Genomic DNA, 27,985 nt, shown 5'->3' on the forward strand with positions numbered 1-27,985 from the left:
ATTGTTATTATTATTATATACCATAAGAACAGAGTGCAAGTATATGCTCGTTAAGACAAATGGTGACTAAAACCAACTTAACTTATTATTATTATTATTATTATTGTTATTATTATTATTATCATCTACAAGTTGAGTTGGTTTATGGTCACGTTGTGCCTTAAGGCTCATAGACTTGTACTCTGTATCTTGCGATATACTGTCGTCATGTCTTGACTGAAACGGGCAGCTTCATACATGCTTATTCTTTCTTGAGCCACAGGAGGCATCCTATTCCCAGAAAAACTGCCAGGAAAATTTTGTATTTTCCACAGCACTGCAAGCACAAAGACTGGTCACAAGGACCAGTTCATCTTTAACCATCTCTGATGATGTGGGTAATTGTCATAACACTGCACTGAACACTGTTAAAGGGATGGTTCGCTCAAAAACTCAATGTTCAAAAAAGTATATGTACTTTGGAATAAACAAAACTGTGATACGAATCATATATCGTATGCACTTAAATTTAGATAACTCAATTTAAATGTAGCTATTTAAGCTAACAGAGTACTTGGCAAAATGAGGATCAGTGTTTCCCTTCATTTTCACTGAGAGGGGGCATTTCCTCATGCTCACCTGTGAGATAAATACAGATTTCCCATCAGTATGTGGAAATGTTTATTTTAATTTAAGTTCAATTCACTGGTATAACATTGCATCAATAATAATAATAATCAGAGAAATCAAACATTTGAATTTTGGTGGTGTTTTTTAGCACAAACTGTGATTAATGCACTGAATTAATAGGCTGATATGCCTATATGCACAATGCACTGATGCAGTTCCCACATGCAGTATAAAAACAAATCGCGCATTAAACACAGGCTGCTTCACTGAATGAGGAAATTCCCACATTCCCTTTGATGGAGGATGTCTTAAAATGGTAACATGGAAATGTGTGGGTGGATAGATGTGTGGGCCAAAAATAGCCTAGTAGAAATCTCTATAAATATTCATGAATGGGGGGAAGAATCTGAGGCTACCTGCAGCTCTAAATATAGCGCTTCTGCTTGGATCCCTCGCACAGGGATGGGCTATTTATAGTAGCACTGCAGAATGGAAGTGTCTCGCTCTGAGTGTGCACAGGGACCCATAGGAGAACAGCAGTAAAGATGAGGGACGGAAGCAGAAACGAAGTGGAAGCGACAGCCTCTGGCCCAAGCACAGGTATTTTTAGAGCTGGATGCGGTGTCCCCTCACGCCAGAGCGTACAGTAGAGTGACTTAAAGAGATTTGCTATTGTGTATGTGTGTTTTGGTCCATGCAGAAGAGTGCTGCTCTCTCTCTCTATCTCTATCTCTATCTCTCTGTCTCTCTGTCTATATGTTTCTCGCTCCTGTATGCAGGCACATGAATGGGGTGTACCGGCTTGATTATATAAGCTAATACGTAAGAGACATCCGTCTGGTCCTCATGCAGGGTATCCGCGGGGCCTTGAAAAGTATTAAAAGGTGATAAATCAATTTTGGGAAAATTAAGACCCTTAAAAAGTATTAAAGTCTTATCACTATTTATAAAGTCTTACATTTTGAAAGTATTTTTTCTGAATTAGCTGTCCAACAGTTTGAGTCCCAAAAACATCGTAAAAGTGTGTGAATTTAGTAACTTTTATTAAAAAAACGAAGAACTGAGGCACATGTCAGCATGATTGTTGTTGAGGGTGGAGCAATGTTTTTTTTTTTTTTTTAATAAACTTGCTTTGATTTACTATCCCAGCCTCTTTAATTTTTCGATTTATCAGAGTGGTCTATAGTCTTTATCACAAACTAAAACTGTTAAGTTAAAAGTATCACCTATGTAAATGGTTACAGCTTGAAGTGGCGGTGAGGTATTAAAAAATATTGAGAAGGTCTTGAAAAAGTCTTGAAAAGGTATTAAAATTAACTTCAAGATTCCTGCATATACCCTGTCATGCAACATCTGTGAAAGAGGTCGATTTGGAGGTCTTTGAAAACCCCTGTTGTAGATGACCACATAAACATTACATAACGTTGAAAGCGCCATCACTATCAGATATATTTAATTCCCTCTCATGTTAAAGATACAGATTGCACATATTAAAAAAAGCTGTGTATGGTGCATTTAGTCGTAATTGAACTTAATCAACACAAACTGCAGTATTATGTGTTGGAACTAGAACAACAGAGATTATAAACAGATCTCCAAAGTGTTGTTGTCTCCTTTATCGTTTTATTGTTATTTATTTAGGCAATGCCTTTCCTTCTCTCTCAAATATAGAAGAAAATGTGGCCATTGACTTGAGATGTTGGTTCTCTCCTTCACACTAACTTAATAACACACTGTAGAAGAATAGCTTCATTAGCAACGGGTCGTTAGTAAACAGACAGCGCATCAGAGGCATGGACCATTGATTAATGTAATGAACAGACATGGTTCATGTCAATTTTGTGCTAGTTTGATTGGGAATTGGCTTTACCTGGGGAGGTTATTTTTAGGTCTCTCATGCTTCCACGTCAATGAGCCGAGGCTATTTTTAGCTTCGCATTCCTGCATCACATTGACCTTGAAGAACACAGCCCATTCAGAGCTTTGCTGCCTCTTGTGTCTCAGGGGGTCTTACCCAATCCACAAAACCTGAATATGTCACTGAGACGGACAGATTTACTGCACTCAGACTGTGGCTTAGAGCAGGATGAAATCTCAAATGCATTTCTCTCATTCACTTTCACCATAACCGATGTACTAGATCTCTGTCTGTGGAATGAGGTTGAATGCTGTGGCTGTTTTCTGCCAGTGTTGTTGTATACAGCGGTGTTTAAGAATATGAGTTCACATTTAAAATATTGGATTAAAAACCTAGAACTTAATAATAGAAACTTTTAGGATTTTTAAAAAAGCTTATGATGTAAAATAATAGAAAAATAATAAAGATTCTACATTATTTCTGGGTCACTACTCAATTGTATATTTATGACATTGATCATGTGATTTTTTACACAATTGGTCAGATGCTTTTTGCTTCCATTGAAGCCCAAGATGTTCTTTGGATTGTCTCAATTCATGCTGGGTGCACAATATACTGGCACCATATTAGTTACTGGTTGTTTTCTGCACTTTTTTGTGCAATTTTTTTAAGTATTCAGTATTGAATGTTTGTTAGTGAGTTTTTAATATTTAAAAGTTTCTACCTATTTTTAGATTTAGATAATCGTCGAGCATTAATTTAAAGATATAGATTAGCTGTATTATATTATGGCAATAACTGAGCCCTTTAAAAGCATCTATTCCAGGGCACTTTCCTTTAAGAGCGCATTTCGGAATGAGTATCTGTATAATATTTCTGTATGATTTTGTAATAAATCAAAAAAAAAAATTCATTCACCGCCGTCGGTGTATGAATGTGTGTATGAATGGGTGAATGTGAGGCAAATATGTAAAGCGCTTTGGTGGCCATTCGGTCTGTGAAAGCGCTATATAAATGCAGTCCATTTACCATTTAATATAATTATAGCTAATAATAACTATTTTTGTTGATGCACATTTTTTTATGTTTTATTTTTTTAATATATTTTGTAATATCGACCATTTATCAGTTATCGGCCATTACAAAAATATTACTTTTAGCTTATCAGGATCAGGCAAAATTTCAATATTGGTGTACCCTTATTGGATAACATGATTGGTAAGTTTTACACAAACTTATACACAAATATGATTATATTACAATTATATATAAAACTGTATTCACTAGTGGTCTCAGACTTTTGAGTGATGTAGTGTCAGAGCTGCTGGCTTGATATTATTGAGGTATTGAAAAGTATCCTTGTGTTTGTCATGGAGTTATGGAGATCCCAGAGACTGTGATATACTTGTTATCTCTGTAATATTAACCCGCAAGGCTAGTGCTTACATCTGGATTGATGCAGGAAGTGTCTCACTTCACATCTGTGTGTAACCATTTTTATCAATGTCTCAGTGACCTTCTATACTATTTTTCCATTGGCACTGGGTGTGTGTTGAGCGTATAGCGTCGTTGGGTACAATTTATCTGAAAGGAGTGTAAAAATGGCAAATGAAAAGTTAATGCATCATCCCAGGTAAATTGTTAATCTTTTTTTCTGTTTCTCTTTCCTCAGTTTTGATGTTGAGAATGGGCTGTCGGTGGGCCGCAGTCCTCTGGAGTCCCAGGCTAGTCCAGGCTCTAGCCGTGTGCTGCCGGCCAATTTCCCTCACAGTCAGCGGCGGGAGTCATTCCTGTATCGCTCAGATTCCGACTTCGACCTTTCACCCAAGGCCATGTCCCGAAACTCATCCACGGCCAGTGAGCTGTGAGTATCATTCATCTTATTCATGATCCCCTAATATACTGAAGCTCAAGAAGAAATCTCATATTAAATGCATTTACAATGGCTTCTCTGAGTAGAAAAAGTCACATAATTTTTTTAATAATTAACTTCTTTTATTTAAAAAGGAAAAAAAAAATGTTTTTAATTTACACTACCATTCAAAGGTTTTGTTGTAATATTTTTTTGAAAGAAATTAATATTTCTTTTAAAGTGATCAAAAGATTTATTTATCAAATAAACTTTCTATTCATCAGAGTCTTGACAAAAAAATTCACAATTTCAAAATATTATACACTGATAATAATGAGAAATGTTTCTTTAGCAGCAAATCAGCATATTAGAATGATTTCTGAAGGATCATGTGACACTGACGACTGGAGTAATAATGCTGAATTTTCAGCTTTGCCATCACAGGAATAGATTAAATTTTAAAATATATTAAAACAGAAAACATTTACTTGAAATTGTGTTAATATTTCACAGTATTTCTGTGCTTACTGTATTTTTGATCAAATAAAAGCAGCCTCGCTAAAGCACAAGAGACTGCTTTCAAAAACAAAAATCTTACCGACCCCAAACTTTTTAAGTTTCCAATCTCAGTTTTCATGTACATTTTGTCTGATTCACTGAAAGCTTCACGTGTTACAAACTGCACAAGTGTATACTTCAGCTACAGTGTTTTGTTGCTGGAAGAGTTCTGTTAATTAGGACTGTAAACGTTGCCTCATAACAGATGTGGCTTACTCCAGCTGGTTGATTATGTCTGAAACACAGTTCTCCCAAGACGCACCATTTTAATAGTGTATTACATCAAATCATATTGCTCAGCCATTTTGGAAAATCCAAGGCACTGGTTAAAAACTCCTTATTATTACCACTTCCAGCTGTTCTTTCCATCTGAGCACGCTTGCATGTCAGCTCTGGTTTGCTGGGATTTCACAATGTTGGAAAAAGGGCGCCACATTCTTGTTTTTTTTTTCTGCAGTTTATTTTTCCAATTTGCGTCAAAGCTAGTCGCCCAAATCGAAACACCTTAAGACTGGTTCACACCGCCCCAACAAATCACCAACTGGGTGAACAGAACCCCCTCCAACTGCTGGTGTTTGTTAGGACAATGTGAACTAGTGTGCTTAATTAATCGCATGTCACCAATTCTTGTTGTCTTTTCAAAGGGAAGAGAGTTTGAAGCACTGGGAAGTCAACTGGCTCAATCGGTGAGGAGAGAAAAATATTAACTTGAAAGGGTTGTCCTTCATTTCTCCATTGCAGGATCCAGGCCAGTTCTCTCCCCTAGTGTCTAAGACCAGTCTAACCCCCTCTGTCCTCTTTACCACCATGAGCGATCGGCATGCCACAGAAGAGGCTTTGGAATATGCGACTAAAGGCGCAACTCCCAGTGTGTTCCCTAGTCCGGCTTCTCTCCTGCTGCTCCTCAAATACACATGCATGACACACCCTGTCCGACCACGCTGAATCCATCTATGTTCTTATTACATATTTCCATACGCTTTTAATGTAGGATTTCTAATATCCCATTGGAGAGTCTGAGGTGCCTTCCTTATGCTGAGCTATTTTCTTTATTTCCATTCAAACGGCATGTTAATAAAAAGCGTATTAACACCCTCTTACTCTTCTGAATGATGGTGTACTGTAACCTGAAGCCGACCACATCCTTAATTCTCCACAGTTAAACTCTTAGTCATTCTCTTTCACTGATCCTTAAGTCATTTTATGTGCCTCCTTTTATTATTGGGAGATTAAAGAGCTGTCTTTTCCAGTATGTAATATTTTGAGTTTGATTTGTGATTTGTTAATGGATTTTTTTCTTACAGACATGGAGAAGACATGATAGTTACACCATTTGCACAGGTTAGTAGTAGAGTGGGTCATGAAAATGAAAAGCTTGCATAGTCTGACATTAATAGGTAATTAGAGAATTTGCGTCATGTGGTTTCAGATGACCACTCTTTTTTAGGAACATGGCAGTTTGACTCTACACCCCCTATATTTTAAAGACAGATTAATCTCTTAATATTCAGCAGTGAGTTTTTTTGTGTAAGTGGAGTGTGCTGCCTTTGGCATTGGCGGGAGCAGCCCTTCTTCTCTTATGCAGCTTGCTTTACGTGGGATTTGCGTCACCACTGTACTCAGTTTACAAAACAGGCAAGGAATCCAATACCGCATTTGTCGATATGGATGCTGACAGATGAGAAATCTGCATGGCTTTGGAAATCAGATACCCTTCATGTCCTTTTGAAACTCCAAAAGAGCTGCAGAATTTAGAACAAACCAGGCTTTTTAAGCAAATCTTTCATTTACTAGGTCACCTCTCTATATAACATCTATTCTCTCACTCACTCCAAAAATCATTTTATTAATAAGCGTTAAGCTTGTTTGCAAGTAATAATATCTAAACATTGGTAAAACAAGATTAATGTACTTAAGAAGCAAAACTTCATAAGATATTAAGACTTCCAAATTGTCATTTCCTGTTAAAGTATAAAATATAAATATTATATTAAAATGTATATTTATGTCTATTAATAAACTGTGTTTTTATATTAATAATTTATTTTAAAATATTATTATAAAATGGCTATATATATATATATATATATATATACACACATACACACATATATATATATATATATATATATATATATATATAAAACATTCTTTAAAAAGTGTTGGAAAGTATCTTGCGCCGATTTGCTTATCAATTTTGCTGGAGAATAATAATACAATCAAAAATACTGATGCCTGATTTATTTTTTTATTTTTGCAATGCTAAAATATGAAGCTGTAAGCAAGTTGGAGTAACTAAAAAAAGAAAGAAAGTACTAAGGATGTGTTTTTGGCATGGACCTACATTATTCTTCTTCTAATAGGTCCTTGCCAGCTTGAGGACAGTGCGGGGCAACTTTGCCGTTTTGACCCATCAGCAAGACCGTGTGCCAAGCAAGTAAGTCCTTTTACAGTCCTAGTAAACTGTATAATCCTTGTTTAAATACTTTTTAAGGCATACTTGATCTAATAAATCTATACAGGAGGTCCACTGGAAACTACCCACCATCCATGTGCAAGACAAGCCTACCAGGTTAGACAACAAACTCTTGTAGAAAATCTAATCAGTACATGTCTTTGTATTACATATGATGATAAACTTATTTTAGTTGCCATGAATATATGAACTGTATTTTGCAGAGGAGCCGTTTCAGAAGCTGGCAGTGGAGACCCTGGATGAGCTGGACTGGTGTCTCGAACAGCTTGAGACTCTAAAGACACGCCACTCAGTCAGTGAGATGGCCTCCAACAAGGTAGATCTACTAAAATAAAAGATGATTCATTACTGACAGGCCCATCCTCATTGTCACCCAGGGACACCCCACTAATAACAGTCGAACGTAATTCATCAGCACTTGCTGAAAACTGCAGCCAAATACTTAACATGCCTCCATATGAATTACACATCAGAACGGGATTCATGCATGTCCTGAATCTCTCCCCTCCCCCGACCACATCGTGTGCTGAAAAATGTGAATGAGAGTGAAGTCATGGATGAATCTGATCCCCCACCCTCTCTGTCTCCCCCCATTCCTGCTGGGGGTTTCATAGCCTGTGTGACGCGTGATTGGCCCACTCACGCAGCAGTCACGCGCACGTGGATACATACTCTCACACACACATGTGCACATATGAACACGTTTGTGTGTTTTCACTAACGTTTCTAATAACCGTCCAGCAATCACCCTGCTCTGGCTGAGGTGTAAAATATACTGTGTATATATAACTGAGCGTGCAAAAACCTTTCAAAGTATTTAGGTTTAAATAAAAGTACTGAATTTCATAGATAGTTAATTTAATACTTTTTGTCATCAAAATTGGCAGTACCATATTTTCATATTAGATCTGGTAGGAATGGCAAGTCATGGGGCGAGATAAACTGCAACATATTTAGAGATTTATTTTTTTGATAAAGTTTTTATTCAAAATATTCTAATATGCTGATTTCTTGCTCAAGAAACCTTTATTATTAATATAATCAATGGTAAAATCAGATGTGCTGCTTAATATTTTTGTGGAAACCTTTTTTGCGGGATTTTTGATGAATAGAAAGTAAAAAAAAAAAAACGGCATTTATTTGAAATAGAAATCGTTTGGAACATTATCAATGTATTTACTGTCACTTTTGAACAATTTCATGCATACAGCTTAATGACCCCAAACATTTGAAGATCTAAATCAATATACAATATAAAAAATAACTGCATGAGTTATAAGTATTAATAAAACACCAGCAACAACATCACAGTAGTTGCAAAGCATGAAGAGGCTCCTAAAGCTTTTCGACTTCAAACCAAGTGCACATTGTGCAGCCCCAGCCCCGTGCATGTGCTGTGGAGCCGAGAGCCAATCAGAAGCCTCCCCCTGACCCAGTCTCTGTTGCAAAACTCATTTGATTGGCTGGCAAGTAGGGAGAGAGGGGGCTGCTGGGAGGAGCCCTGATCTTTGTGTTTACACATGAATCAGGCAGAGTAGGAGAGCAGAGCATGCGGCAGCGATGCAAACTTGCTCCAGTCAGCGGCACACGCTCTCAGCCCGCCACAGGTGCAGCCCATGGCAGCTGGAGCTCCCGGTGCTGGGCTGAGCTCTGTGGTGCAGCCACATCATGCGTTGTGGAACCGGGGAGCTCGGGCAATCTGGACCGGACAACAGAACGTGTCTGCAGCATGTGCACCTGCCGGAGGGAGCTTCTGTTTGGTTCAAGCTTCATTTGGTGCTGAAATGCCAGACGTCAGTTACTTGCTCTCTTTGTCGTGGATGTATGTTCAGGTAATGCTCGTGTTGGGATTCTGCACATTCAGCTGTGCACTTTCATTTGGCAGCATCATGCTGGGTTGAAGCTCTTGCATTGTTTTTATCTGAAGTTGGGAGGGATGCTCTTGTTGACACGATAAATTACAGATGGTGCAGAGTGTATGTGTGAGGATGTCAGTCTGGGTGTGTTTCTGATGTCACAGTGTGTGTGCGTGTGTGTGTGTGTGTGTGTGTGTGTGTAACTCCTACAGTACTACTGTACATTTGCTGCCTCAGTCAGAAGTGTTTCATTCCGAAACCTTGTGTATGATTACATAATAGCACTACACAGATGAAAGGCACTCCTCCTGCTTGGTCCAGACCCTAATCTTGGATGCCTGTAGCAGCTGAATGAAGGGCTGCTACCCCTCTGAATGCAGCTATATTCACATCTGAGCATCGAAGTCATGTGATGTTTCACCCCTTAACATTTCTTAATTAAACATGTTGCACATATTTGTAGTTTTGAACTCAAAAGATTCGATTGGGCTTTGTATGGAAATATGAAAATGAATTGTATGGATTTATCGAAATGAAATACAAGTTGGAGATGCTGATTCTCAAAGTGTACGTGCTTTCTTGTTCTACAGTTCAAAAGGATGCTGAATCGAGAGCTAACCCAGTTGTCAGAGACTAGCAAGTCTGGAAACCAGGTCTCAGAGTTCATCTCAAGCACCTTCTTAGGTAATATCGACTATTGTGGGGAAAAAAATCTTATAAGTATATAAGCTTTTTTTCCACAATTCATAATATTTTTGTGTTTTGCCATATATATATATAAAACTTTTTAGCTTCCATTTATTTTTTAGTTTGTCATTTTTGTACCTCAACTAATTTTCTAGTTTTTTTGTTTAACTTTTCTATGTAATATTTATCTTATTTTATTTCAGCTTTATTACAATTAACAGACATTTTAATAGTTTAAGTTAACAGTAACAGAATGTCGAGAATGAGAATCTGAGCATGAAGAGCATTTTGTGCATCAATGGAAGCAGAAAATGCTGACCTAAAATGGCCAATGTCACAAATTTGCCTCAGATTTGGTTAGTGACTCAAAATCATTTGACATCATAACGTTTCTTTGTTTTAAACCTTAAAACTTTCCATATATTCCCAGGTTTAAATTGAATTCTTTCCTAGGTTTTCAGTGCTCGTTTAATGAGCTGTGTCATTGTTTGTAGTTATAAAAATGAATCTGTTGCAGAGAAGCAACATGATATGGAGATTATGTCCCCATCAACCAAGGAGAAGGAGAAGAAAAAGCGTCTCATGTCTCAGATCAGTGGATTGAAGAAACCCACACACAGCTCCAGCGTAGCAGCTTCCAGCATCCCACGCTTTGGCATCAGCACTGACCAGGAAGATCTGCTGGCCGAGGTGAGCTCTCACGGCCAGTAAAACACCCTATCAGCAACTAAAATCACCACAGTTTTTGGAGCATACCTGCAGTAATTATAACAAAGTCCAATACTGTTTTTAATTGTATCCAACTCCCTTTTGCAGGAGTTAGAGGACTTTGACAAATGGGGTGTGGATATTTTCAAGATATCCAAGTATTCTGGCAACCGACCGCTAACAGTAGCGATGTACACAACATTTCAGGTACAAAATGGGGAATGGAAAACTTCTCATGTAGTTTTGTTCAAACCATGACAATAACAAGTGTATTGAACCTGTTATCCACAGGAAAGAGACCTGTTGAAATCCTTTAAAATTCCTGTAGACACATTCATTACCTACATGATGGCAGTGGAGGAGAACTATCACTCCGATGTTGCATACCATAACAGCATCCATGCAGCTGACGTGGTCCAGTCCACCAATGTCCTGCTGTCCACCCCAGCCCTGGAGGTTTGTCTCAATCAACTCCCTTTTCATCATCTGCTCATTAGTCTCTGAAGCAAGGCTTTTCATTCGTGGAATTCTGGTTTGTTAGGCTGTATTCACCGACCTTGAGATCTTGGCCGCACTGTTTGCTAGTGCAATACATGATGTGGACCACCCTGGAGTGTCCAACCAGTTCCTCATCAACACAAGTGAGTGGCCATGGCAGAGCAACAGCATCTTGTCATTGTGGTTGCACACTGTGTTGTTTACTAAGAGCTTGATACTTTTCTTCAGACTCAGAGTTGGCTCTTATGTACAACGATTCCTCTGTTCTGGAGAACCATCACCTGGCTGTTGGCTTCAAACTGCTGCAGGAAGAAAACTGTGACATTTTCCAAAACCTGACCAAGAAACAGAGGCAGTCTCTACGCAAAATGGTCATTGACATGGTGAGGAAATGGAGGCAATGACAAATCTGTGAGGCTATGATGAAGAGGTCCAAGCCTGAGAACTACAATCAACACGTGGTTTTATTTATTTATCATGTATTTAACTCCTTACAGGTACTAGCCACTGATATGTCAAAGCATATGAACCTGTTAGCGGATCTCAAGACCATGGTAGAGACCAAGAAGGTGACAAGTCTGGGTGTGCTATTGTTAGACAACTATTCTGATCGCATACAGGTATACTTTCAGCTTTCATGGCACCAAGGCATTTTATACTGATACAAATTAATAGTCCATAATTAAAAATGTATGGTTAATCAAATGCTTAGGTTCTTCAGAACATGGTGCATTGCGCTGACCTGAGCAACCCAACAAAGCCCCTGGAGCTGTACCGTCAGTGGACCGATCGCATCATGGTGGAGTTTTTTACTCAGGGGGACCGAGAGAGAGATAAGGGCATGGAGATCAGCCCCATGTGTGATAAACACAATGCATCCATTGAGAAATCACAGGTGAGAGAGGGGGAAATGATAGGCCACAAACAGTCTTTGAAGACTTCGAGTATATTATATTATATTATATTATAATAAAATGTATGTAGTAATAGAAATGTGTGTTGTTAAAAATAATTTGTTAATTGAAATAAAGCTGAAATAAAATAAAATATAAGATGAAAAACGTAAGATTAAAAAACTAAAACAACAATTAAAATAAAATAAGTTGTTATTTATCTAAACTGATGTATAATTAATTAAAGCTAAACAGACATCTAAAACAAAACAAAATATAAAACAAATATACTTAAAAAACTCAAATGAAACTTAAAAATATAAAATGTAAATAAAAAAAATAAGTTTTAAAAAACTATAATACATAAATAATACTAAAATAACACTGATTCCTGATCAGCAAATTTTTATCATACCATAGTAAAAATAGTATATAAAGTGTGTGTGTTTGTGTGTATAAAGCTAAAAATAGATATTACGAAATTTTATATATATCCATATATATTTTATCTTTATATATTAGGGATACTATATCTGTAAGTAACAGGAGTACCAACACTTGTGTACAATTATTAGTGAAAATCCACTTTTTGTAGAATCATATTGTCTGTGTATGCTTCATCTATCAGGTGGGCTTTATTGACTACATCGTGCACCCACTGTGGGAGACCTGGGCGGATCTGGTTCACCCTGACGCCCAGGATATTCTCGACACGCTGGAGGACAATCGTGAGTGGTACCAGAGCATGATCCCTCACAGTCCCACTTCCACCCCTGAGGAAAAGGGCGGTGTGGTTGGGATGGGAGCGATGGGTGGAGGCATCGCCTCAGCTGGGGAGAAATTCCAATTCGAACTGACTTTAGAAGAGGAAGGGGAGTCTGACGTTGAAAGTCCAGTGGACGAAGAATTCACCACCATTGCACAGGATTCCTCCTGGACAGATCCAGAAAGCAAACATCCGTCTTCGGCTCCCTGCACACATCACGCCAACCTGACCGCCCGCTCCCCTGGCTGCAGGACAATGTCTTTTAAGATTGGTGAGCTGCCAGACAGTGAAGATGAAGATAGAGAACTTGACCAAGAAGGGAAAAGCGTATCGTGCCTGCGCCTGGGAACATAACACTAGTGCACTTTTTCGTTTAGTTTTCGTTTTCTTTCGTACCTCTTCTTCACCACCTCCCTATCCCTCTCCATCCCGTTCATAGGCGACGCAGTGCAGGAGAGCAAAGGATAGGTAGGAAAGCTTCCATGGGATGTTTTTTTATACAGTAGTCACCTTGCACTGGAGAGAGCTCCTACTCTACAGACTGTCAAACCATGAAGCTTTTTTAAAACGTTCTTAACAGTTTCACGACTTCGGGACGCTGGAAACTGCCTGTGTTATATATGCACAGAGGAAATGTACTCAAATGTCTTCCTGTGACATCCCAGGTTTAAAGTTAACTAACAAGTGGACCTTTGAGAGCCGTCCGAACGTATTGATTGATAAACTGGACACTTTTTATGTGAGACTTATGTGCACTAAAATGTTTTTTAAAAGATACACTGTTGACTTAAAGCTGGTCTATTATTAGCTGAACAAAAACAACCTAACCTTAACACAACAGAACATCTCAGGATTCAAAGAAACAATTGCTTTCATGTAGCAAACAGCTTGAGGGTACCCACATAGTGACCGCCGTCTTCCTTGGATCACTAAAAAAATCTGTAGACTGAAGTCGAGCCATGATTGTGATCTTTTGTATTTGTATGTGACGCCACCTAGTGCTTAATAGTGGAACTGGAGCCACATTTATAGGATATACCACTCCAGCTGAACACCATGGCTTTGTATTGTTGTTCCTTTGCACAGATGATACTCATTTGACTATTATAATTTAAACTTAAAACCCTTCTCACATTTATTTGTAGTATTGCTGCTTTAATTTATGACATTCACATGGTTTACATATGCTTCTCGTTTATTTTTCTATTCTGCTTCATCCAAAGCATGAGCGTAAGCATTAATACGTTGTACGTCACTGTTTTAAATCGGCTTGCTTAGGTAGCACTTTAGAGATATCTTTGTCATTACCAAACGTTGCTCCATCATTAAGGGCTGGAGTCATTATTAGCGTACAGATAACTATGATTGGCTGTGGTCAGCAGGGTAACCAGCATATCTACGTACCCTGTAAGGTGGTCTCTGGAAGGCTGAGCTAGAACGGAAACCCACATTAGCTGTTTAGGAAGTGATCGGTGTCCTTAAACCACATGTGTACTTTCTCTTTGTTTCTGTGCTGGTCACACTGAAAAATATGAGGTATATTACCATCTGTACAAATGTATGTCTTAAACAGAAGTGAGCAATTTGTTCTAAAACAAGAGCTGAGCGCTGCAAGAGAAATTCAGTTGTCTAACACTAAAGCCAAAGTTCGTTTTCTGTGCCAGACCTCTTATGTTCTTTTGTTTTTGGCGATTGATCAGTGCTCTGCTCTTCACAGGGACATAGCCAATGACAGTACAAGTGCCAAGCAAGCATGATCCATGCTGTACTGTAATTTCCATTGTGCCACTGGCTAATTTCCATCAATGACATCTACTACTGTCAGTAACATACTGATTGGATAATTTAGTTGTCTTTCTTCTTTATTCAAAACTGTTGTTTTGTCAAGCTGAAATTTTATTTAAGATTATTCATGATAAATAACAGGTTTCATAAGTCTTTCTGACGCAATGTGCTCATTGCAAGTCAGATTTTTGTTTTGTGTCCTTTTTATACCATGGTATGAATTTTAATATTGGATACAGTGAATCTTTGTATGTAAATGGGCTTTTAATTATTGGCTATATGTTCATCTTAATGTCAGTCTGTGCTTTTAACAGCAATGTTTCGTGTGGTGAAAGAAATGCTGAGTGGCCCTGCAAAGTTTCGCCTGACTGTACAACGCACACCTGTGTTTGGTCTCATTCTGTCGCAGATCTGACAATCGATCCCAACAGTACTGTTTACTGTTGGGATCAGTACAACGCTGTTACTAATGTTGCTGTGATTGTTTTCCTGTTCCCAATGCCAATAAACAAAGAAATATTAGTAAGCTGGACTCTGTGTTATATGGAAGGCAGCCCATTTTTGCCACATGAGAAAAACCCTGCTTTGGTAAATAATTATGACAAAGTCTTACAATTATGAAAAAACTCAATTGTAACACAAGAAGTTGAAATTATGGAATCATAACCATTCATAATTATGACATTAGAAAGTCAAATAATTGAGACATATTTTGAAAAATAAAAAGTCGGAACTGTTTCTTTCATAATTTCGAACTTTTGTCATAACTTAATTATTTAAACTTTATGATGTCATAATTAAGATTTTTCATTAGAATGATGAACTCTACAAAATGATTATTAAATGGCTTCCCTGATATTAAACAAAAACGTCTAAAAAGTCTGTAAAAATAACCCCTGGTTTCACAGACTAGGTTTAAGCTAGTCACAGACTAAAATGCATGTTTGGGTTGTTTTAACTGAAAGCAACTTGCACTGATATATCTTAAAATATGTCAGTGCTTAATTACATCTCAAGATACACAACAATAATGTTTTTTTCTAAGGCACTTATAAAAGCTACTTAAATGTCCTAACTGAACTAATCTAAACCCTGTCTGTGAAACCGGGCCTAACAAATCAAGTCTTGTTGCTTCATGCATCCAGAAGATCGCTAAATCTCTAAGGTGACTAAGCGAGCGTGTGATTAGCTCATCCACATGTCAATCATTGTTTAGCCCCGCCCCCAGTTGACTCCCGTCGAGTGACGAAAGCACGAGCGCAGGTGCACAGGCTGGGAACTGCATCCAAACCACACCAAATAAACCCTCCTCTTACGGTAAGCTGGGCTTTCTCTAGCAACATAATGACGCTTAATCTTGTTTTTATTTCGAAATGATCCAAGAAGTCGCATAGAAACTTTAGGAAATCAGTGGTTTTAATTTAAAAACGGCATAACCTACATTTGACATCGCTAACTGGGGTGGGTCATAAACAGCCTCTGCTGTATAATAATCCATCGCTGCATGCTAAAACATGTCAACTGTCTTTTGACACTCAACACACTGTCGCTCGCTAGCAGTTATGATGGATGGTATCTGTTTGTTTGATCGATGCGGTGTTAGTCACTCACTGACCCGAATAAAAATGGAAATCAGTCCGTGTGTTAAGCGGATAGATGCTAACCAGAGCTCTACGGACTTAACCATTATCAGCCATACAGCAGCCAGCAGACTCGCTCACACAGGTTATCGTTTATTGCGAACGTAGCAGCACTTCTCAAACACAACGGTTTCCAGCTCCTATCTTGTACGCCATGCCTGAACCATATGTTTGAATTAAGACTTGATGTGTCTGCTCAGGCGGCCTGATTAATTACAGACTGAATAAACCAGAAATGAACATTCAGAGGTTGGGTTTTCCCTAGCTGCTATATGGGAAGGAAACCCCTTGGTCTTCCACTAGAAAATGGAAATATATTTTCATAATCTTTCCCTATAACAACGTCGTGTGCTCAGTTCCTGACAGCCAGCTAAGCACAGGGTTTAGCCGGCACAAAACCTTTAAAATCCCTTGCTACACTGACTGGCTAGCTCAATCCAGAAGGATACAGGGATAGTGCCAGTTACACCCTCTATTCGCTTTGAATTTGTATTGTAATTCAGCAAACAGACTGAATAGGAAAACATATTTGTTTTCAACACACTGCCAGGAACCGTCTCTGATGCCTTTGTGCAATACTGAGTTGGACAGTATATGAATAATCCACCCTGTATTTATGTCAGTTGTCCTAATTGCTTCCATGGTAAATGTTTGGAGAATACCAAAGAAGGACTTCAGTTTAGTTTATTGGGAAAGACATTATCTTGCAGTTATTTGTTTCTACTTTTCAGTTGTGCAAATCAATGTCTTTCTGTGTTAACTAAAATAACCTGCTCTCATAAATTGTGTGGCTTTGTTGGGTCAATCCGTCTCAATTGTCAAAAAATAATGCAGTTGGTTGCTTGATCATTTTACATTTTTACCAATGTATTTTTTTTTTATTGATTGATTAAAACCAACAGTTTTTTTATTTATGGGTAAAACCATAGCAACTGTCCAAAACACTGCATTTGTATTATGTTTATACATCTGTTCATTTATCAATGCACGTGAATAGTTTTTTCGCCCAGATTTCTAATAGCCCTAGTTCTGTAACCAGTGAAACCTCAAACTCACAATTATTTTACATTTGCATTTATTAATTTAGCAGATGATAAAAATATCATAAAGGACTTATACCTTTGAAAAATTCAGGTTATTTTCTGGTCCACCACCAGAGACAATTAACCTGAAATTTAGGAGCATATTTTTTTTTTCTTAATTGCACTTTCTCTTCCCCATAAAAAAAATGCATGTTGATTTAAATAGAATACTATTATGTACGGTATGAAAATAAAATAGCGATTTTTAAGAATGACCTTCTTCTACAGTGAACCTGTTTTGTTGTTGCAGATGGCCTCAGCAAATGATGCTCGATATGGACAAAAAGAGTCTACGGATCAGAACTTTGATTACATGTTTAAGATCCTGATCATTGGTAACAGCAGTGTTGGAAAAACCAGTTTCCTGTTCCGATATGCTGATGACTCCTTCACACCCGCTTTTGTCAGCACTGTCGGCATAGACTTCAAAGTGAAGACCATCTATCGGAATGACAAGAGGATAAAGCTCCAAATATGGGTGAGGAGTTTATCTAAAGCATCCTGTAAATTTCAGTTTTTCTTTCTGCTTGAGTCTTAAGTTTTGATTTGAGCTACATTTCATTGATTTTGGTTAAGGGGTGTTTTATTAATAGAAACCGCAAGACATTTTCATTCCAATTATTGTATATTTCAGGACACTGCTGGGCAGGAAAGGTACAGGACCATCACCACTGCTTACTATCGTGGAGCTATGGGCTTCATTCTTATGTATGACATCACCAATGAGGATTCTTTTAATGCCGTTCAGGACTGGTATGATAGTGCTGTTTTTGTCTGTATTTCATAAAATTGACACATTTGCAAAGATATGATATGGTTTCTGTCAAAATGCAGGCTGTCCAGAGAGCATACACTATATATTTGCTTCAACCTGATGTGATATGGTACAAGCCACTAGTAATTTATCCACAGATTTCACACTGATCACAAAATTGCTACACATGACACGATCACAGCGACTCAAAACATCTGTGATGTTTAAAGTTGGCATGAAATGAAAATTCACCCTGCCTATTTTCTAAATGAATGTTATTAATCTTATTGTGAATGATTCTTCCTTGTATACATGTTTCTTTTTTCTTTTTCTTTTTTAAATTTGACTTCACCTAATGTTTTTATCAATTTTTTTTTATTTTTTATTAATTACACTTAGATGTACATCACAATATACAGAAGAAAAGATCTTGCGCTATATCCATTTTGTCGGGAATTGAATACGTGGAGCGGGAGGTGGGCGGAGCTAGCTGGCACAATGTCACAGAAATAGAACCAAACAGTGTTGGGGAAACAGAGCATGTGAGCGAAGCGGAGCGGTGTGACGCTCAGCTCAATTTTCCGCTCTTATGCGCGTGCGCTCCACTCAGTCGCTCGCGTCCCAAACGAACGCTTCACTGATGAATCGCTCACCGGTAAAACAAATCCCGCTCAGATCCCGCTCAGACATAAAATGTCTCTGTAGGCTACTTGCTTTCTATTTGTACTTTGTAATGAATATCTGGAATAAATGTATCATTTACAGTAGCTAGGATTGTAAATAGAAGTTATTTCGGGGTGATTCTGGATAAAAGTCTGTTCTTTTTATTCATTTAAATGCATTAAATTAACTTAATTAAAAAATATTGTCTAGCCCTTTGGCAAACTTGCTTATTAAATGCAATAACTGAAAAGGTATATTAGATTTTCGTTATTTTATTTCCGTGAACATAACTGCAGTTGCAAAACAGGCATATTAAAACGCGCGCACGCACGCACACACAAACGATGCATGTTATGCATAAGACTCACAACTTCCTTAAAACAATATTTGAACTCCATAACCAACCCACTATTGCTTTAGCTAATTCACCGATTCTCGAACTACCAAATCACAATAGGACATTCTGAGTAGAGCGAGCGGAATCTTCAGAAAGGAGGAAGTATTACCGATCCGCTCCCCGCTCCGCTCATGCTCCCCTCCGCTCACAGGCTCTGTGGGGAAAGTTACTTTAAAAAGTAATGTTACAATATTGTTACTCCCTAAAAAAAAGTAAATTTCACGCCTGTACAGTAGAGGGCGCAGCTCAAACCTTTCAGCTGTTCTGCCATGCTGGATCACAGAAGAATAGGATGCAAGGAAAAGAAAGTTCACTCTAACTTCAGCTTTACCACGTCATGACTGGTACACAAGGACACAATGTCAAGCGTTTAGTTTATGCGCCTTTTTAAATGGAATTTATCTGTTTTTTATTACTATTTAATTTAAAAAAGATTATTTATTACAAATTTGTATTATTACAAATTTTAATTGTTTATTATCTAATTCCAGTAGTAATTGGGTGGTTAAAATGCTTTTTCCTAATGACCTCTCATTGTTTTAGGTCCACCCAGATTAAGACATATTCATGGGACAATGCTCAAGTGCTGCTGGTGGGAAATAAGTGTGACATGGAAGACGAGAGAGTAGTTGCTTCAGAGAGAGGAAGACAGCTGTCCGAACAGTTAGGTGAGTATTCCTGAACAGAATGTTTTTTACACTTTTGCATCTAACAAGACTTTTTCATATGCAGGATGTTTTCCTATAGCTCTTATTTTAATATGAGGCTTTTGACTGTCACAGGCTTTGAGTATTTTGAGGCCAGTGCCAAGGACAACATCAACGTGAAGCAGGCATTTGAGCGTCTGGTGGACATAATCTGTGACAGGATGTCAGAGAACGTGGAGTCGGCGGATCCGTCCGTCGTCGGAAACAAGCAGGGCCCTCAGCTTAATGAGCAGCCACAACGCTCCAACAAGGACTGTGCTTGCTAAGGGTCGCTTTCAACCTCTCAACCATTCCCCTACAGATTGAACAATGGACCGCTCTACGAAGGAAGGCTTTGGTAAGAGAAGAGCTGCTGGGATGCGGCTGAGAGCCCATCTTCTCTCTGTCACTTTTGCGAGGTTGACATCTACGCACTTGTGTTTTTCTGATTATGTTGGTATCGGTAACCAATGCTCCTCTCATCTCTTAATAATTTAACTGAATCTTTATAGTGCTTTTTGACTAAATTTCGGAATGATTAAAAGTATGTGTCAAATGAATTCCTACGTGAAATGTTCATGAGCATTTTTAGGTATGTTTTGGGTTTCATCAAAGTCAAATTTCCACAAATATCTTGAATACATTGCCAAGAGATATTTAATTCTTTTCTAAACCGACCAATATACAGTTGGGACTGTATACAGACTGTTGTGTGGAAACCATCAGCATAAAGGCTCATCCCAAGATAGAAAGTTTGAATGAATCCTATGCTTGAATGTTTCGTAAAGTACTGTTTCGCTCTTTTATTTATTTTTTTAAATTAAAGAGTGAAAACTGAATGAAAACACTCATTTACTCCCTATTACTTTTAAATAACAGCAGGTGTATTTTGTTAAACATATTATATAAGAAAAAATGGTATATGTGTAATAATAGATGCAATTAGGAAGAAATAACTATGATGTGCTTAATTGCTTCTTGTTTTTGTAATATGAAGGAATTAATGAATTTAAGTGTTTTTTCAGTTACATGTTCTGCTTTTACTCCGGTTCCTGCATAGTGGACTCTAATTCCCCGTTTTACCATGAAGTAAAAAGTGTGAGTGTTTGTGTGCATGTTAGTATGTCATCCTAGTGTAGATATTTAGTTTATGCAGGCTGAAAACACAATAATACTTTAATAGAGAAAAACTTCATCAAATAATAGCAGCTAATGTGTTTCTGGATAAGATTATATTTTGAAAAGACAGTAATATTAAAACAAAATCCGTTATCATTTAGGCATCGGGAAAAAAACTACAAATACTGCAAAGATATTAATTAGTTACCAGGTTATATATGCACCAGTTATTGATCATGCGTGTCAGTTAAATCACTAGATTGTTAATTATGTTGTTATTAAATATGTTCATATACTGCTTTATTTATTGCATATTTATTTACATGCGTTTTATTGGTGTACGTGTTCTGCGTTAGATCAAGAGGACTACTGCTATTCTTATAAAACAGGCCTGAATCGCTGAAATGTCTCACTTTTATAAATCAGATTTAAACACAAAAGAGGATGAATGATTGAAAACCTCATGTGCTGATTTTTCCCTATGCAATTCAGAAGCTTTGTTATACCAAATAGTCACTGGATATGTGGTGTTTATAAGGTGCGTAATTTATACCTTACGTTTATATCCTGTTTACAGTCCGTCAAATAGCTAACCACTGGGATTTACTTTTTTTTTTTTTTTCTATACGGAGATGTTTGACACTAGTACGCTTTATATGTAATCACTGTTAAAGTATAAGTGATAAAACTTAGTTTGAAAGGCAGAAGTTTTGGTTTTGATACTCGTTTTGTTGTTGGGCAGTTTGAGTTTTGTTGTTTGTGTTGAAAATTGTACAATAGTTCTTCAATTCCCACACTTTGACACAAGAAAAGAAAACATTTCGGATGTTATATAATGGTGATTTTCACCCTGAGATTGAATGGGTAGAATAAACCACTGTATTAGCAACTGATATAAGCAGCACTCTCGATGTTATGAGTTTTATTCTGATTGAAATGGCCATTTGCATCTGTTTGAGTTAAATAAAAAGCTATGTTTGAATCCTATTGTGATTTATTGTCATTGGTATTGACCTGTGATGTAATTGGGGCTTCTGCTGGACAAATGTATGCCCAAAGGTTAAATGTGTTTTTTTTTATATATAATGATCACTTTGCTTAGTTTTTATTGAATGTGTATTATGTCGCATGAAACAACCAAGAGTTTGAGACACACTCTTGTGTCTTCAGATTATTTAATTATTTGTTGATGAATGACAAGGACACAGATGCTAAACGAAGAGAGTCTTGGGAATTGAAATCATCCACGTGTTAAACGTACTGTATAAATCACCTTCTTTCCAAGCCTCGTCACATAATCTAAACATTTTCTCAGAAAGATCAAAGTGCCATTGAGATCTGCACAGATTCATGGATGAACGTTCGGGTGAACTTACAATTGCAGGCCTACAGAAACCAGTTACAACAAACGCTCTGCATTATATTACGACTTGTACAATATGGCTGCGTTCAGCTCTTGTTTTCAGATGTTTATGGATAATACCAGTGATGTCTATAACATTTGTGATGGACAGATGATGATGTCATCCACCGTGGATCTTTTGCAGTGTAACAGGAGTTTTTTGGAAGTTTCTTGGGGACAGCATGATTCTTTAATCTGTATGGACGGGTATTCTTCTGTCGTGGAGGATGGTTATACACACTTGACTCCAACAGAAGAGCTTTACCCCACACAGGATGAACAGATACGAGGAGAAAGGATTATGTTCAACGCCTCAAATGCAGATAGACCAGAGATGAATTTGAACAGGAACATGTCGAGGTTCACCTGCCAGTGGCTGGAGCGACAGTGCTGTAAGAAAACCTACTGCACAATGAAGGAGCTCATCTCTCATCTGACAGCGGAGCATGTGTCAGGGCAATCCAGTTACATATGTTTATGGGAAAATTGTTCCCGTCAAAGGAATCCATTCAAGGCCAAGTACAAACTGATCAATCACTTGAGAGTCCACACGGGTGAAAAGCCCTTTGAGTGCTCCTTCGGATGTGGAAGAGAGTTTGCACGGGCGGAAAACCTGAAAATTCATGAAAGGACACATACAGGTGACACTTTATTTGTTATTGCTGCTTTTTTACCATATTTTCGTTGATGTTACATGAAGGGATTTTAATTCTCATGGTATCCTTTCATTTTTTAAATCTTTTGTTCCAGGTGAAAAACCTTTCAGATGCCCTTTTGAGGCCTGCCAAAGGCGTTTTGCAAACTGCAGTGATAAACAAAAACACATACGTGTCCACTCACCTGAAAAACAATACATTTGCATGAACTGCAATAAATCATACTCTCATGCCAGCTCCCTCAGAAAACACACTGTGATGTAACTCAGGGTTCGTGTGTGGGTGATGGAAGGAGACTCGGGGTCGGCAAGTAGTGGAGCTCGTGCACTTTATTAAAGGTCCTCTTTGCACAGCGCTTTCTTGCGCTCTCAAAATTAACTCAAAACAAAAACAGTCAATTTGCACATGTAAGGCAATACTCTTCCCGCTGTTCACAGCTTCATAAACATCCAACGAGGCAGCACTCTTTCCACTGTTAACAGCTTAATAGACGTTTCGTCCCGGCCGTCAGCGTGCACGAGCTTCCAGTCTCTCTCTCTCCTCCGTTATCAGCACAGCCCGCTTATATGCGGTCTCCTCACGCCAATTACTGAAATCACAAACAGGTGTTCGTCATTTGAACTTGACCCACTTACTCACCGCTCGGCTCCGCCCTCGCTCTCCTGCTACAGAGTCCGCTGAACCACGCCCCCCTCGCCACATACCCCCACCGCCCGTCTCAGGCCGGGGAGCCGTCCGGCCTGCAGCCTCCCCCCCCCCCCTGCGGGAGAGGAAGTCGGCCACAGCCATCTGTGCACCCGGCCTGTGGATCACCTTGAATTTAAAAGGCTGTAAAGCTAGATACCAACGGGTGATCCGCGCGTTGGTATCTTTCATGCGGTGGAGCCACTGCAGAGGAGCGTGGTCCGAACAGAGGGTGAACTCTCGCCCCAGGAGATAATAGCGGAGAGTGAGGACGGCCCATTTGATGGCCAGGGCTTCTTTCTCAATGGTGCTGTACATAGTCTCTCTCTTTGAGAGCTTACGACTGATGTACAGCACCGGCCGTTCCTCACCCTCCATCTCCTGGGATAAGACGGCGCCCAGCCCCCTGTCCGACGCGTCAGTCTGCAGGGAAAAAGGGAGAGAAAAGTTAGGAGCCTGTAATAGCGGCCCGCCACACAGGGCAGCCTTTATCTGGGTGAAAGCCTGCTGACACTGCTCCGTCCACTGGACGGTATCTGGTGCCTCCTTTTTAGTTAGATCAGTCAGCGGGCTAGCAAGGTCCGAATAATTAGGTACAAACCTTCTGTAATATCCTGCTAGCCCCAGGAACTGTCTAACCTCCTTTTTGGTCTTAGGTCTTGGACAGGTCGCAACTGCTGCCGTCTTATCAATTTGGGGACGCACCTGCCCATGACCCAAGTGAAAGCCCAGATACCTGACTTCCACGCGCCCAATCGCACACTTCTTTGGGTTGGCCGTGAGCCCCGCCCCTCGCAGCGTCCTGAGGATAGCTCGCAAGTGCTGCATATGCCGCTGCCAGTCATTACTATAGATGATAATATCATCCAAGTATGCCGCGGCATATGCAGCATGCGGCCGGAGGATTCTATCCATCAGGCGCTGAAAGGTGGCAGGTGCCCCGAACAAGCCGAAAGGAAGGGTAACAAATTGGTGTAATCCAAACGGCGTCGTGAAAGCGGTTTTTTCTTTAGTCATTGGAGACAAGGGGATCTGCCAATAACCCTTTGTCAAATCCAGTGTCGAGTAAAATCGAGCCGTGCCGAGCCGATCAAGCAATTCGTCCACCCGTGGCATTGGATATGCATCGAACTTCGATACAGCATTCACCTTACGATAATCCACACAGAACCGCACTGAGCCGTCAGTTTTAGGCACTAAAACTATCGGGCTCGCCCAGTCACTGTTGGATTCTTCTATTACTCCCATATCCAGCATAGCCTCTAATTCAGCCTGAACTACCTTCTTTTTATGCTCAGGCAATCTATATGGCCGGCTGCGTACCACCACACCCGGTTCGGTCTCAACATGGTGCTGTATGAGGTTTGTTCGACCAGGGAGGGGCGAGAACACATCAGCAAACTCTGTTTGTAAGTTTCGAATGTCAGCGATCTGGGACGGTGAGAGGTGATCTCCGCAAATGGCCAGAGCGGAGGATTGAGACTTTAAATTCGCCTCTGGCCCGAGATCCTCCTCCCCACTCACTACCGTCGCCAGCAACGCTGACTCCGCCTCATTCCACTTTTTTAACAGGTTGAGGTGGTAAATCTGATGTGCTCCGTCCCTATCTGATCGAAGGACCTCATAGTTGAGATCCCCGACTCGCCGTGTGACCACAAACGGTCCTTGCCACTTAGCGAGTAATTTAGAGCTGGAAGTGGGAAGCAATACAAGCACTTTATCTCCCGGTGCAAATTTACGTAGTTTAGCCCCCCTGTTGTACAGCCGACTTTGTTTGTCCTGGGCCTGTAACAAATTCTCCATAGAGAGCCGCCCCAACGTGTGGAGTTTTGTTCTCAGGTCCAGGACGTATTGAATTTCGTTTTTGCTATCCGAAGGTCCGTCCTCCCAAGCTTCCCTAAGTACATCCAGCACCCCGCGGGGCTGGCGACCAAAGAGCAGCTCGAAAGGGGAAAACCCCGTGGAGGCTTGGGGGACCTCGCGTACAGCGAACAAGAGGGGTTCTAACCACTTATCCCAATTTTTGGCGTCTTCCTGTACGAACTTACGAATCATGGACTTCAACGTGCGATTAAATCGTTCTACCAAGCCGTCCGTTTGTGGGTGATAGACGCTGGTACGAATCGATTTAATACCCAATAATTCGTACAGTTCGCGAATTGTGCGTGACATAAACGCCGTGCCCTGATCGGTGAGAATCTCTTTCGGGATTCCCACCCGGGAGATTAACTGAAACAGTGCACTCGCAACACTTTTAGCAGAAATGTTGCGCAGCGGCACTGCTTCGGGGTATCGCGTTGCATAATCCACCAGAACCAATGCAAAGCGATGCCCCCGTGCGGATCGTTCTAACGGCCCGATGAGGTCCATGGCAATTCTCTCAAAGGGGACCTCTATTAATGGAAGGGGGCACAAAGGTGCTTTTCGGTTGGCCGGTGGATTCACCAACTGACATTCACGACAAGACGCGCACCACCTGCGCACATTCTCGTGAATGCCTGGCCAGAAAAATCGGGTCATTAGACGATTCAGTGTAGCTGCTTGCCCTAAATGCCCAGCCATCGGATTACAGTGAGCCGCCTGAAAAAGCATTTCCCGGCGGCTCTTTGGAACTAACAACTGAGTTGTATCTTGTTTTGTCTGGGTATCCTGGGTCACCCGATACAACTTATCTTTTATCACGGCAAAATAAGGATACGAGAGCGGTTGGTCTGGGTGGACAGGTTGTCCGTCGATCACGCGGACCTGATCAAACGCATTTTTGAGCGTATCATCTCGGGACTGTTCCAGAGGAAAATCATCGCGTTCAAAAAGGATTTCCCTTTCTGAAGCGCTCCGTTCCTCTGAGACAGACCCCGAGGGTCCCGGCACAGCCTCTCCAACCTGAACCACCGCTCTCTTCTCCTGCCTTCTTTTAATCCCAGAAGCACCCGTACATAAATAAGCCAATAGTGTTTTAAACCCCGGCCAATTGGTTCCCAAAATCAACGGGTGCTGGAGGTGCTGGTTAACTGCCACCTCTACACTATGCTTTTTCCCCCGAAATTGGATAGTGACTGGCACTAAGGGGTAACCCACCACCTCACCGTGCACACACCGCACCTTAACCACGCGGCTCCTATCCAATGCCACTGGATGAATCAAACTTTGATGGATGGAGGTCTGGTTACAACCTGAATCCACCAAAGCTTGATAGGTACCCCCCTTTACACTTACTGGTATCTGGTACAACCCAGCTTGATCGGGGGCAACCTGTGGCGCGTCGGGGACCCTGACCAGCGTTCCGACCTCCATCACCGGGCACCTATCCACGAAGTGCCCAGGGTCCCCGCAACGCCAGCAGGCCGGCCCAGGCCTCCCCGCCATCCCAGTGGCGGGAAGTGGGTCAGGTGATTGACGTGAGGAGACTGCAGGGGCCGGGGTTGGCGGACCGCCAACCATCGATGGGGTTCCCCGGGGCGGCGCACGTGATGCAGGGGCCGGATCAGCTGCAGGGCTGGTCCTCCAGCGGGGCGCCGGGCGTGGTGGAAAGCCACCTCGGGACCTGGGAGCAGGGACAGGGCGAGAGAGAGAGAGAGAGGGAGAAGGGAGAGAGAGAGAGAGAGATGTCGGTAGGGGTTCGCCGACCCCTGGGCACGCCACCAGCTGGTCCTCTGCCAATTGGATGGCCTGGTCCAGCGACGTCGGGCGGTGGCACTGGACCCACTGTGCGGTCTTCTTTGGCAGACGGGCGATGAACTGTTCCAGTACCACCACCTCGATGACTCCATCGACGTCGCGGGCCTCGGCCATCAGCCATCTGCGGCACGCGTCCCGGAGCTGTTGCGCAAAGATAAAGGGCCGGCCGGATTCCCCGAACTCCATGGAGCGGAACTGCTGACGACTCTGCTCCGGGGACCGGCCGACCCGCTGAAGAATGGCGCGTTTCAGGTCTTCATAGACCAGGAGGTTGCGGACTGGCAGCTGCTGGGCGGCGATCTGCGCCTCGCCCGAGAGCAGCGGGATCAGACGCATGGGCCAGTCCGCGGGCGGCCAGCGCCCGGCCTCGGCCGACTTCTCAAAGAGGTCCAGGAACGCCTCCGGGTCGTCCTGTGGACCCATCTTGTGGAGGGGAAGGGCCGTGGCCGGGGCCGACAAAGGAGACGCCCGAGCCTCCTGGTCTAGCCAGCTCCGGAACTGCTCGCGGTCCTCATGCTGGGTCTGGAGGAGTGCCTCGAAACGGCGCTGTTGCTGATCCTCCATCTTCAGCAGAGCCTCCTGGTGTTGTTGGTGGAGTCCCGCGAGCGCGTTGATGATGTCCGCAAATGGCGTTGACAGAGTGGTTCTGGCGGCGGCCTCTCCTTCCATCCCGGGTTT

General features: G+C 40.8%; 3 protein-coding genes across 9 annotated transcripts in view; 2 read left to right on the forward strand and 1 right to left on the reverse strand.

Moving 5' to 3' along the window:
• pde4ca (phosphodiesterase 4C, cAMP-specific a) overlaps positions 1–15,072 on the forward strand; it is a 39,890-nt gene extending 24,818 nt beyond the window's left edge. For 4 of the 7 annotated variants that reach the window (XM_077227820.1, XM_077227840.1, XM_077227874.1 and 1 more), the window contains 15 exons: positions 4,140–4,331; positions 5,522–5,563; positions 6,182–6,218; positions 7,241–7,314; positions 7,400–7,449; positions 7,557–7,669; positions 9,800–9,893; positions 10,414–10,586; positions 10,713–10,811; positions 10,896–11,060; positions 11,146–11,245; positions 11,331–11,485; positions 11,600–11,722; positions 11,815–11,997; positions 12,624–15,072. In XM_077227820.1, coding sequence (XP_077083935.1) covers positions 4,140–4,331; positions 5,522–5,563; positions 6,182–6,218; positions 7,241–7,314; positions 7,400–7,449; positions 7,557–7,669; positions 9,800–9,893; positions 10,414–10,586; positions 10,713–10,811; positions 10,896–11,060; positions 11,146–11,245; positions 11,331–11,485; positions 11,600–11,722; positions 11,815–11,997; positions 12,624–13,115 — 2,092 coding nt within the window. In that variant the 3' untranslated portion in view covers positions 13,116–15,072. The remainder of the gene's footprint in view (positions 1–4,139; positions 4,332–5,521; positions 5,564–6,181; positions 6,219–7,240; positions 7,315–7,399; positions 7,450–7,556; positions 7,670–9,799; positions 9,894–10,413; positions 10,587–10,712; positions 10,812–10,895; positions 11,061–11,145; positions 11,246–11,330; positions 11,486–11,599; positions 11,723–11,814; positions 11,998–12,623) is intronic. The other 3 variants (XM_077227830.1, XM_077227848.1, XM_077227865.1) reach the window with 1 other exon arrangement.
• Positions 15,073–15,769: 697 nt separating this feature from the next.
• On the forward strand, positions 15,770–21,874 carry rab3aa (RAB3A, member RAS oncogene family, a). Its single transcript, XM_077227935.1, has 5 exons — positions 15,770–15,863; positions 17,519–17,746; positions 17,903–18,021; positions 19,626–19,750; positions 19,865–21,874. The coding sequence occupies exons 2-5, from the start codon at positions 17,519–17,521 to the stop codon at positions 20,053–20,055; spliced, it is 663 nt and encodes a 220-aa protein (XP_077084050.1). The 5' UTR covers positions 15,770–15,863; the 3' UTR covers positions 20,056–21,874.
• A 1,601-nt stretch (positions 21,875–23,475) lies between these two features.
• LOC143743618 (uncharacterized) lies at positions 23,476–27,976 on the reverse strand. Its single transcript, XM_077235420.1, has 2 exons — positions 26,846–27,976; positions 23,476–23,534 (listed from the first exon to the last, which is right to left on the reverse strand). Exons 1-2 carry the CDS (start codon positions 27,974–27,976, stop codon positions 23,532–23,534), a joined length of 1,134 nt encoding a protein of 377 aa, XP_077091535.1. The 3' UTR covers positions 23,476–23,531.
• Between the last annotated feature and the right edge of the window lie 9 nt (positions 27,977–27,985).

This window comes from Siphateles boraxobius, unplaced genomic scaffold (assembly GCF_051911475.1).
Source record: "Siphateles boraxobius isolate OS27281-9 unplaced genomic scaffold, OSU_SipBor_1 1, whole genome shotgun sequence".
Taxonomy (NCBI): Eukaryota; Metazoa; Chordata; class Actinopteri; order Cypriniformes; family Leuciscidae; genus Siphateles; species Siphateles boraxobius.